Source organism: Leuresthes tenuis, unplaced genomic scaffold (assembly GCF_036924035.1).
Source record: "Leuresthes tenuis unplaced genomic scaffold, fLeuTen1.0.hap1 SCAF_2, whole genome shotgun sequence".
Lineage (NCBI taxonomy): Eukaryota > Metazoa > Chordata > Actinopteri > Atheriniformes > Atherinopsidae > Leuresthes > Leuresthes tenuis.
Window position 1 is genome coordinate 38,598,561 of NW_027325356.1, and position 13,149 is coordinate 38,611,709.

General features: G+C 37.7%; 2 protein-coding genes across 2 annotated transcripts in view; one reads left to right on the forward strand and one right to left on the reverse strand.

Moving 5' to 3' along the window:
* tdp1 (tyrosyl-DNA phosphodiesterase 1) overlaps positions 1–13,149 on the forward strand; it is a 330,936-nt gene that overhangs the window by 93,598 nt on the left and 224,189 nt on the right. The gene's annotated exons all lie outside the window — the stretch shown is intronic.
* The window catches only part of LOC140302211 (A disintegrin and metalloproteinase with thrombospondin motifs 7), a 116,235-nt gene that overhangs the window by 48,897 nt on the left and 54,189 nt on the right, over positions 1–13,149 (reverse strand). The window contains exons 10-11 of the mRNA XM_072381026.1: positions 5,850–5,942; positions 4,854–4,999 (exon numbers count right to left, since the gene is read on the reverse strand). Of these exons, the coding sequence (XP_072237127.1) occupies positions 4,854–4,999; positions 5,850–5,942 (239 nt within the window). The remainder of the gene's footprint in view (positions 1–4,853; positions 5,000–5,849; positions 5,943–13,149) is intronic.

Consider the following 13,149-nt stretch of genomic DNA (forward strand, 5'->3'; position numbering starts at 1 on the left):
AACTCTCAAAAACATGCTCCATTATTTTCATCTAGTTATACGAACTATGATTTGTGTGGATAAAAATGAAGACAGGAGTGGGTGTTTGACCACCCTGGGACACCAAGATGTTTCAATCGTAAAAAGTGTAAAAAATATCCTTTATTATCATATAATATAAAAATATCATATTACAGTATATAAATCTATATAATACCATATATATGAGATGACCTTCATGTAACAATGTGATCAGACTACATACATCCTTAAGAATTGTTCCTACATTCTTTCGTTAACCCACAGGTCAAGAAAAAGAGTGTAGGAACAGGTCATGTTTTTGACTATTTGTCCAGATCCCTGCTACACCTGCCATCAACCCCATATCATCAATGACAGAAGAAATGTGATTGTTTTCTTCAGGTTGTCATCTTTATACAGCATGTTTCATTGGACCTGCAACACAAGTTCCAGCATCATCTCCTTGTTCAGTGCAGATTGGTGATTCATCACTATCACTTTCCTCCAATCATCAACATTCCATGACTGCTTCCCTTCAGCCTACTGTAACCCTGTTTTCCTCTATTTAGCTGTTTGCAATGGGAAAAACTTAAGTCTTTTGTCACATTCTGTGTTGGATTACATTCTTAAAGGAGTTTTTCAACTGATAGCTCTTTTGTTGGAGCCATGTTACCTGTCATTCAGCCAGATGCAGGAGCTTGTTAAGCTCTACAAGCTTTAAGCTGAGGACTAATTTGCATATTAGGACATAAGTGGGTCGTTCTAGAAATGCTAATTACAAGGTGATTCTATAATTCTTTCATCTACTTGATATAAAAAAAATGGCATTCACCATTGACAATGTCCATCGATTTTTTAAGGTATGTTTTTCCAAGCCAGAATGTTCAGCTTCTAAAAATGTCTTTTTGCTTTTTTTCTACAGATGAAAACAGCTAAGTGAAAATCCTCGCAGAGTAGTGATTCCATATTCTTTGCCATGGCTTGTACAGTATCTGAATAAACCGCTGTCACAAGCTCTCCAGCCTGAGCTCATTTGAATAATTATGTCTCAGTTTTTCATGCAAAGAATAAAATAATATGAAAACTGCTTTTATTTCTATGATGAAAAACTGTGCAACCCTATCTAACTGCTTTAAGCCCCGTTTCCCCCTCTTTTATTCATGATATTGGTTTAAGAGTTTGTGCAGTATGTGTCCATATTTGTATTATGTTGAATTAGTTTATTACAATAAAAGTGTTTTGACATTTAAAACAAGCACCAACAAGACGTTTTCAGACTCCTTTGAGCTTTTGATTTCATGTTTTTCCTCATCATTCATCACACTGTTCTCCACAATGGCAAAAAGATTTTTTGAGTGTTCTGTGAGAATTAGTCTCATTTAGTCTCGTTCCAGTCCCCGTTGCAGAGAAACACAGAATGATGTTGCCATCACCTTCGTGTAATCAGGTCTGAGTTTTGCTCCTCAAGTCATTCAGGTGCCTTAACAGGAGCTCTCGTTTCTTGCATGACAAACTGCTCTGTATCAGAACCTTTTCTTTCCAGGTTTGGAAGAGCACATGTTTCAGTGAATATACATTATATATTCAAAGTTTGTGAAGGTAAACCTGCCTGAGCCATTTCTACTGTCTGGTTTATATATAATATGCTAAATGAAAGTATGTAGCTATGTCATCACTTTTTCAAAGTTTGATATTTTTACCATCAAGCATCACACCAAACATTTAATCTGTGAAATCTATTCAATTCATTATTACCCGAAGGGGACAAAAATGTTCATTGATTTATTTTTTTTTTCCTGAGAACATTAAGAGGATAAAGACATCAAAGACTAGGGATTGTCCTTCTGTAATGTTGTCTCATTCACAAAACACCTCTAGATCTCATCCACCATAACCTTTAGCCTGTTGGCTATCTGTTTCACCTGGACCATCAAGACAAGACAGATCTAAGAGGTTGTTAAACATGCAGATTGCAATTCTCTTAACCCCATGGCTTGTTTTTCACTCTGGTATCATTGACAGTGAAACCACAAATAGACAGCTCTGTGCCTTCTGAATTATGTTCAGTTAACCACATCAGGCACAGGCAGACGCCAGTCAAACTGCAGCGGTATCACAGATAACTCTTCCACAGGTAGTATGCACCAGAATGCAAGCAGAATATCTACATTTTTTACAAAACAACAACAAAATCTTTTTTTACTTTTATTTTCGCCTTGATCTTGTGGAGGACTGCGAGTAGATCAAGGGAAATCTGTTCTGAAATTATTCTAAAGCAAAAAGTGGAAAACTTAAAAGAGAGTCAAAACTTGCCATCTAATGTGTAAGAGCCGATGGCGAGCTTCAGACTCGACATCTCTGGAGCAAAGAGGATGACCTAAAATTGAATGTGCAGCTGCTTTTAACATTCCAGCTCATCAGTGCATCTTTTAAAAGGAACCCAGACTAACATGTATGTCTTATTTGATTATGTTGATGAAGATTCTCAGTCATCCAGGTCATGGTAATTATAAGAGCTTGAATAAGGGCAACCTGACTTTTACTTGGAAGTCCAGTTGAATTCCAGTCTACTTCTTCCGAAAAGAAGTCGAGTTGCCCTTATTCAAGCTCTTATGATTACTTCTTTGATTACCACTGGTATAGAATATATTTCTTAGTTTTTTTAATGAAACAAACTTAAAATGATTTCACTTGGCTGTAACTGTTGTTTGTGTCATTATGCTCCCTAGGTAGTGGTGTCAAATGTCTGGACCGGCCTCAGTCTCTGGACCCTACAGCCAGGTGAGCACGACTGATGTTTGGTCTTTCGGTTTGAACCTGAGGACAGAGTAAGTGAAGATATTATGTAACAATGAAGAGAAGAGTGCTTGCTGTAAAGAGCGTCGCCTTCTGCCATTAGCTGTTCAAGGTAAGCCTATTGTAATGACTGGGGTGTACTGATCGATCAGCCAACCGATTTCCTTAATTTTGGGTGATCGGCGATCAGCCGATACTTGCATGTGAAACCGATATTATCCTCGATCTTCTTTTTTTATCCACCGATCCTATTTGCCTCCGCAAAGGTCTGAAAATCAGCCACTGTCCCTTTTTCTCTGCCGTGAGAGAGGGCTGACTGACTACACCATGTGCAGTTAAAACAAGTTTGTATTGTTTCATGGGTATTGTTCAATGTTTTTCAATAAAATAAGTTTGGGACATTGAAGGTGTAAGCTGTCAGACTGACCTCATAACACCTGACAATGTTAGTTATAAAAAATAGCTGGTATTGGCCAAAATCAGGGTCAGGCTTTTTAAAGATCAGTGATCGGCCACATAACTGCAATCGATGCATCCCTAGTATCGACCAAAGGGCGCTTTGACTGAACACAGTTTTAATGATGGTTACAGCAAAGACTCATGGGAGAAATAAATTCACATCTAAGCTGTTCAGTTTTGATGCAACTGTAATTCAGTTGTGCTATGTTTGAACTTTGGTTGTTATGGTTTCTAGGATCGAATGACTGAGAGCAGTGTTAAATTTAACAAGCAACAGGCAGCCAAGACTAAGGGTCCTGTGGGGAATAGTGACTTCCATTCAGCATTCATAGGTATGAGTTGCAGGCTCAGTAAATCATCATTCCCTTACTGTAGCTGTGTGGAGAGAGGAGCAGAAAGCATACTAAATCTAAATGAGAGCTCTGTCTCATTATGCTTTCCTGCAAACCTGCTACAATTTATAAACCTAACTGGCATTAAATTCTGCATACTGTACATGGTGGGAATGTATCTTCTTATGCACTAATAAGATGTCTATTCATAGATATCCTTTGTATTACAGCAAATATAACTATGATGCAACATGCCTGAACCGAGATGTTAAAGAGCTGTTCAGCTCCCTTTAGTGACAGAGTCACTTTCCTGTCTCTAATGTTATTCAATAGGAATTTTACTCAGATTTCTTGCACTGAATCTTTCCAGGGGCCTATAAACTCTGTGTGGGAGAAAAATGTAGGCATGGCATTTGGTTTGCGTCCTCTCTTAATGCAAGCAGCCCCCATAAGCTTTTTAGTCAACTAAATCCTGAAGAAGTAGTCTTGACCCATAAGCAGCTATGAGGACTTACATTAGTTCCCATGTTGACTTCTGAATGGAAACTATAACCAAAAGTAGAATGTAATTATATTTTCTTGATGGCAGGCTAGCAAAAGCTGCAGCATTATAACCGCATACTGAAATAGTAATTATCAAGTATCCCCGCTTCCAAACATGACCCAAAAAGCACAAGTAAATTAATGGTGGGCTCTGCTCAAAATATGCTTTTCTTAATATGAAAAGAACATTTTTCAACAAAGTATCAAGTAGGAGGATGAAGTGTAGTATACTAAGCCCAAGGAGTCTTTTCAGTCAGCTCATCAATATTTGAGAAATCAGTTGTCACATCAATAGCATATCAGTTAATATTCTCAGTTTATTTTCACATAAACAAATAACCCAAACATTTGAGCCTAAATTAGAGAAACTAAATGACAAATATACCAGCAAAGATAGCAGGTTATAGTTAGACTGCAGAATACAGGATTATGATATCCGTCACGCTGATAAATTGTTTGGGCTCCACTCTGTAGATGGCATAATTGTCTCTCCAGAGAAGACGTCAACTAAAAAACTGATAATGAGTGAATTAAAACTGCTCATTTGTCATTTTATTATTTATTCATATAAACAAATACCTGTACTTTTTTTTCTTTTATTCCAAATTGAATAAATTAGATGCCGTTTACAAAAGGCAAAAAGAGTTTATTCAATTCCACGACTCCACAGTATATAATTCATACTATTTGCAACCTAAACAAATGAAAAACAATCAGACTTACACCGGGTTATCGCAGTCTCTTTCGGCACTCTGGACACCAGCTCCACATGTCTTCGAACACACCGACCACTCACTCCATGACGCCCAGCCACCATGTACACGCTCGGGATGATATCCTGCTGCTACACACTGCCCGCTGATACACCACTGAGGAAACCACAAGCAAAAACACAGGAATGTTTATGTCACTGAAGAAGTAACCAATGATCTTTATGTGTTTCAGCTTCTTTTTATGTGTTGGTGGGGAAAAAAATGCATGTAAAATTTTGTCTGAACTCGGAATACATTGCAAGTCTCTGATTTGGATTTCTTCTCCGCACAAAAGAGGTTGTCTGGCTCCATTCTGAGCGACAGCCCTGCAGGAAAAAAAAAAGATTGAAGGAAACTGAGTTCACCTCAACTGAAAAAAATGGAATTCAGCGTACTCATGAGATGAGATGAATCGCTGACTTTCAGGAGGAATGAGAGAGGTGCCATAACTCTCATCCACTGAGTAAATCAATCATGACATAAGTGTCATGATTAAGTGTTAAATCAGGACATCAGCAACTTTGTCTGAAAGAATAAAACTTTTAGAGGGAACCCTTTGCCTAGAAAAAAAAGAAACCTTAAAGCAACATTAATTGTCTAAAAATGCATTTCAAGCCATTAATTGCAAATTAATAGCACAATGCAAATGATGCTGAATAATATGCAGATTTGATCCACTATTACTTATGATATAAATTCAACTGTTCACCTAATCAGTCCTGTATCTAAAGATAACGGTGAATGATCATATGTTAGGGGTGGACGTGTTTTTATTTTTTATCTTAGGATTCATTATTATTAAGGGTCGACTCTTTGCTTGAATCTTAGTCAAGCATGGCTTTGGATCCTGCAAACAGAAAGGACCCCCTTGAGACAAAGTCCTTACCCTGCAGAAATAAAGGATTGACAGTTTCAGACAACGAAAGCATTCAGATTCCTTTTCATGGCAATGAGATGCAATACCCACCTTGTCATCTCCACAGCTGGTTCCATCCACAGCTCCATCCAGCTTTGAGTGGCAGGTTGTTCCCACACTGCACCACAGAGTGCTGCATACATTCTAGGAAAGCAGAAAGAGATTAATGTCTCTGCACTTTGTTATGACAGGGGTCACAGGCCGCAAAATCAAGTGGAAACTAACACAAAGTTCAGAAAAGCGACTTTGTATGTGCACAAAAAGGCAACTAAAGATCAAATAAAGAACAAAATTAAAACATAAATTAAAACGACGGTTGGCGAGAGGAGCAGTGAAACCTCTTAACCTCACCTGTCACAGATTTCATCTCCACCTTCCCAGGTGAAGTAAACAACAATGAAGCCCATGCACCACCCACAGACTCTCAAACTGCCAATGTAGAACCAGCAGGGATGGAGATGGGTGTGATAATGTGCAAGCTACACAAAGAAAGATGCTCTATGAAGATGGTAACAGGCAGTAAGTAATGCATTTGGTGTAAAAATTAACATGTATATTTCTTAACGTACGTGGAAGATTACCTTGTTTATATGTTGTTTAGTGTTAGTAGTTATTGTAGCTGCTATCCTTTCTCAAATACAGGCTTTGTCCCACAACTTTTTCACAGTACGTGTCTGACTTTGAGTCTCGTGAAGCAAATACAGTGAAGGAATTACATAAAGATGTGGATAAATAAAGCATATCCTGACTCCAGCTGCTTTGTGCTCCTGCTCTGTGTGATTCAACAAGCTATCTCTTCAGACACAACTCAGCAGTTTATAGTTTCATCTACAAGGAAAGCATTTGAGTGCCCGATATGAGATTACAGCTTGAGGCATCATATACTGTTTTTTTTCTTTTTTTTTTTTGCTGTTCAACAAGATTTATAAAGCAGCAGTTCAAATCTTTAAAAAAAAAGCACTCTTTTACAGAGAGTTAGATGAAAAGACGGTCAGAACTTCACCACACTGTGAACAGAAAGATTGGCTTGGCCCAAAGCAAAAAAATGTGCAGCTGACTGATTAAGCCTCATATAATGTTGGTTTCACTTTTAAAAAATGTCTTGAAGCATCATGCTGTTGTTTTACAGCAGGGTTTGGTGAGGATTATTTCTTGGCACAGTAAATTCCTGGGGAATTCATTTGTGAAGCAGCTCATCAAGGAAATCATCTAAACAGCTATAAACTGTTTCATGTCATGTTCATGCTGCCTACAGTACGAATAGAGATGACTCAAATTAGATATAAAGTATCAATAAGCTTCTGAAGCCCACAAGTGAATTATATGGCAATTTACATCTGCATTGATGCTTTATGAAAGGTTTAGCTAACAATTTCCAAGCATTAACATATTTATTACTATTAGAGAGATTATCAGAGATGATCATCTGTCATCCAACTGTCATCCAAATTCTAAAATGATCATGTTCTGTGGTTCAAATCCTATTGGTCTGAGCACAAGACAACACGGCATCAAGGTGCAAACACATATGTCTGTAAATGCAACTCGTGCACAACAATTCACATGTTGAAATGAACTGCAGTGGCAGCTGACTGAGAATTTAAAACAAACTGTAAGAGGCAAAAGAGCCCTGTGTTTGAAATAATAATGCATGTAAAGTCCAGTGAGAAGATGTTTATTTCCTACAGAGGTCAAATCTGTGACGGTTGACACTCAAATGTCAAACGTACTTTTTATCAAAGAGTTTCCTGAATGATTGGTGTCTCGACCCATTCTTTGTGCAGTGGCTTGACATTTGGGACGAATGTGAGGACATTTTGCATTTGATCCAATATCACCATGAACTAGGTGGATGTAGATTTCTGTGACTGAACTTTCAGAAAGCAATGATTATCAATGACCGCGAACTTCATTTAGCCTCTTCTCTAATTAATGATCTTCAAACAGCTGTGACAGATAATAAAGATACAGACCGAGAAAGATATGTAGCAGTTATCTAAAGAATTGACATGTTGGAGGCTGATTGTGATGAATAATGAACAAGAATTCTTAGAGATTGTTGCTTTTTCAGTTCTAAGATTAGTTTATTGTTTGAATCAAAAACAAACATTTGGACACACAGGCTGTCAAATCATAAGAAATTTATATTCCTTTACATGGGAACCCTTTATGCCCCTCAGATAAAATGTAACAATATCACAAATCTCACGTAAGAGAAATGGAGGAAATGGAGGGCGACTTCTGTAAAATTATTCTGGACTTTAAAGACTGAATTACACTTTCGAAACTGAACATATGGGGCACAACAGATTCTTTTTTACAGGTTTAAATGCTGTTTATCATGTAAAGTAGATTCATTTTCATTCAAGAAACCCTCTGGGAATTAATGTGTCATGGGGATTCATTGAAGGCTACTAAATACGATAAAGCCTGCAACTTTTAGGCTGTGCTCCCTAAACTTTCTCCTTTAAAGTTTAAGCTTTGTAATTCTTTTTAGGGAACCCTCAGGGAATGTTCCCTGGGTGAACTTGTATCAGTTAAGGTGTACCCAACAGTCAGGCAACACTTTGCCACCACCTGGGCAGAACTGGGAGAGGATTTCACAACAGTGTGAAATAACTGGAGTTCCGGTGCCTTTACTAAGGATTAGAGACTTTGGAAGGTCACTTCAGGTCTTACTCTGAGTTTTCAGCACCACCAAGGTGTTTCACTTCTAACCAAGTTGTATCACCGTGGCATATTATCTTGAACATTGGGTTGGAAGTTATCTTTCAAGATGAGAGATCAATGCATGTAAAAGTACCGCTTCCTGACACATCAGTTCTCTTTAAAAAAAAGGGAAGAAAATATGAAGAAAACATTGGTGAGCAGACAGTGACTGTCTGAATCATTTGGCTTTCACAGAGATACATCTTCATCAGGGATATCTCAGCAAAGTGGAATGCGTATGTAAAACAGAAACTGATTTAATGACATTAAATAATTGCTAAAAGATTTCCACTTTCTCACAGAGAAGATGCAAAGAAAAAGCCAATTTGCATCAAATCATGTCAATTTGTTCATATTCATATCCAAAACATTTTTATAAAATATGCTAAAAATGAATTCAAGTATCCCTAAAACCCTTTTTTTCTTTGCATTTAAGCCAGGATGACAGAAAATGAACGTAGACATTTGCAGTACAATAATCCCACTGAGTAGTTTGAACCATCTTCATGTTTGTTATTTTTATTGAGCAAATAAGCATAAAAATAGCAGGCCAGTACTGACTCTGACAAATGAGACTGAAACTGTCTCTCATGCATCAAGAACCAGTACACCTGCAGCACATCAATAAAATAAACAGTGGTAAAATCGTCACATCGACCAAAGCTGCGATTAAAAGGAGGCTCTGGTACTGATAAGCTTGCAAATGTATGCATCCACATGGCAGACATACTTCTTTTTGCCAGCTTTTCTTCCTGCCTACAGGCTGCTATATTACTAAAATTCTTATAATAGTTAGCTGCATATTCTAACAGAAATAACAAATTATAATAGAATTATAATTTGTTATTTCTGTTAGAATATGCAGCTCCAGTTTCAGGACTGTGATTGATCATCTGATGCCAATCCAAATCTTTTTACACGAACACACACAAACCCAGAACCAAAAAGCCTGGGCTGACTCATCGAGTTGATAGTTAGAACTTCACTGATCCCTCCGGAGGTTCCCCTCTGGTAAATTAAGGCTCCAGCAGCAGTGCAGCACCATAAAAACACTATATCAACACTATAAAAAGACACTATGTAAAGGAGACAGTAGAAGCGAACAGTAAATATACATTAGCAAGCATATTATGGTATTGTTGTAGTATTCGCTATGTAACAGTATACATGGCATTTTAAACAATCCAACGGAGTTGCTGTTATTGCACGCAGAAAAATATAAGATATTATACGGCATTGCACGGTTATGTTTTTATTACACAAAGTGTCTTATTGCACAATAATATATATATATAATGATAACAAGTATCATAATAACATTTAAAAAGTCCTCATTGAAACCGGATAAAAATTATATCCATGATATGTTGATCCTACTTAAGAGTACAGGCTCCAAGTGTCTTTGTGTTTTCTAAATTTTCTCAGCCTTTGTCTGAAATCACACTATTAGACAATTATCTAAATCCCCAGAAAAGATTAATATAGAATTGATATAAATGAAAAAAAAACAAAAAACAACGCAATAGTGAGTGCAGGTCAAATCTTGGGTCTGAAGCTCCCTGGCTCCCCTGATGCTAAGATCAGACAGTCCCGCCTCAAGGTTTATGAGCACTTCCACTGACAGCTGACAACAGTCAAATCAATGGAAGACACCCCGTTTCCCAAACAAATAAAGAATTCAATAACTTATGCAATCCACCTTCCCGGGGACCCAGAACAATCAGGCGTCAGCCCGCCTCTGTCATTACAGTTTCAATAATCTGCAGTCCTCCCCTGTGCTTATGGCTATGGCACCACATTACAAAGCTATCATTAGTGCTGCCTGGTGTTCAAAGCTGCATGGGAATCCAAGCATTTTAACAACTGCTGGAGAACAACACCCAGGAGGATATTAGATCATCTGAATATTTTTATTCTTTAATTTCCATTAAATCCCCTTTTTAGCCCATTTGACCTCAGGTAATGAACCCGTCTAATAATCATCCACACCTTAATAGTAAGTATTACATACCTCCCGTCATCACACAAATAACTGTCACCATCAAATAACCACTTAAGTTTAAATGCTAATGTGCATAGCAGTGATGATAAGGTTAGTAATACTAAAAATATATATACAAAGCATGCTTGAACTAAACAAGGCCACATAATGCATGGCAACATTAATCCGCTTCACTCGTCAAGGTCAGATGAAACATGATCTGATCGTCCTTTCAGACCTGGAGCTGCATTTGCTTGTTTTTACCTTTCAGTCCTGCTGCAACGTGAACAGAACTCAAGAAGCAAAAACATTCATTTCATGTTTTGATGAACATTGGGGAAAACACAATGGTTTAAAATATAAGATGAAAAATTATCAGTTTTTCAGAAAATACTCTGGTTTTAGGAAGATTTTTCAATCACAATTATGTTGTAGAATATGCTTTTAAAATGTAGTTATTCCCTGAATGGACCGTTTGTTGGGGATTCATTTGTATCATGGATGTCACAGATATCTGCAGAAACTTTCAGCTGCCGGGGACTGAATTAATGAAATGTCTGATTAAGTTAAATCTATTTGTCTATCTGCTTTGTCTACATAGACATGACTCTTAGCTAACATTTGAAATCACTGAGAGTCACTGGAGTAGTGGAGGAGGAAGTAACAGAAATTCTATTAAGGAGACACTTTTAAACTATTTTTTCCTCTTTTTTAATCTTAATTTAATCTAATTCTATTTATTCCTTTTCTTTAGTCTTATTTTGTGGTGGAATGGAAATGCATTCAGCACTCACATTACACAGCTTACATTGAGGTGAACAACACCAAACTTTAACATAACATGTGTGTTTACAAAGAACCATATGTTGCCCTGAATAGTTATTAACCTTGTTAGAGAAAAAGGAACACAACACTCAACAGCAGGGCAGCAGTTTAAAGGTGCTATAAATCATTTAGCACCCTCTATAATTACCTATTGTTTTTATAGAGACATATGGTGGTATGTTTAATTACACAACTGGTGGAAAATCACATGTGTGGTCTCAGTTTGTCTGGTCTTTTAAAACTTCTGTTGCTCTGGCCTGATAAACTGTGCATGATCTAGTAATCTATCTCTGCTTAAAAAAATAAAATGCAGCAGCCTAACATATCTTTGAGCCAAACAGCTTTGAACAACGACCGGATTAAATCAAATTCACATACATTTACTGAAGCACACGTTTAGAAAAAAACACAGTCGTGCTGAAGGAGTACACCTATAGAAGTCCTGCCTTAAATTTTGTGCATTGGCTCCACATCTAGACACACTAAGTCAATGAGATTCTTCAGCAGGTACTGTAACTGTATCACGCCATGAATGATTCATGTTACTACTCAGTGAGACACAAGATGAGAGGTTACCTTGCGCTGTAAAAGTAAATGAGTTTAAAACCCACCTGATGTCATATGATGCATAAAGGGGTTTGAGCTTTTACCCCATGCCCAGCTGACATAACTACAGATTCGATGGCAACAAAATGACAGCTCTGTACTGTTTTTATAAGACTCTAAGGCCCCATCAGATCTTCTTGTTACATGGTGAGAAAGCTTCAAAATGGTGTCTCCGACACCTGGCCAAGAGTGGAAAGAGGGGGAAAAAAAGAGGAAAAAAAAACCCAAAACAAGTCAAATCCAGACTCCAGAGAGGAGCCAGGTTTTAAACTCTCAAACATAATTTTAAGTAATTCTCTGGTGAACTACTTCTGCAACAACAATGTGCCTGAAAACACAACCTACTCTCCTCACATTTAAACAATGTTCCTCAACGCAAAATTGTGAACTTTGAATATTTCATCAGTTACAGTGCATAATATCAAAAGAAGATTCAGAGAATCTTGAGACATCTCTATATGGAAGGGACACAGCTGGAACTGAGTTTTGGATACCCATGATCTTCAGGCCCTCAGGCAGCACTGCATTAAAAAAAGAGTTCCATCACAGAAATCACTGCATGGGTTCAGGAACACTTCCAGCAATTATTAGTCATGTTTCCATCCAAAAGTGATTCAAATCATTGGGAAATACACATTAAAAGAAATTCGAATCATGTGTGATTCCACCAAAAGTACAGACTTTGGCGAGATTTCTGCAGGTTGGCATGACAACCAGCCTGTAGAAGTTTTACAACCCGGAGTGTATAACCATGGAGAGAGGACTTGAACCTTTATTAAGAATCGGGCAAGTGGTATTGGAGCTGTCAGCCCAGTTAGTCCTGGCAATTAGAGGGACTGTCATGAGGAGAAGGGAGCAAGAGGTGTTATTTAATGCCCTTAATTGCCCAAGCAGAGATCGAGGTGAAAGTGCACTACGTCAGACTTGAACACAGCTGTTTCCATCCCTTTCAAATCGACCAAAACCCGGTGATATTTTCATTTGTGCGAATCAGGGGATTATAATTCGAATTATTGCGTTTCCATCAAATTTTTCCGATGCGATACTTCTCGATGCACATCTAAACAGGCTGATGCAAACGCACCTATTGTCTGTGAACACAGTTCACCGTGCCATCCACAGATGCAGGTTAAAGCTCTATCATGCAAAGAAGAAGCCATATATGAACATGATCCAGAATGCTGCCGTCTTCTCTGGGCCAAAGCTCTATTAAAATTAACTGAGCCAAAG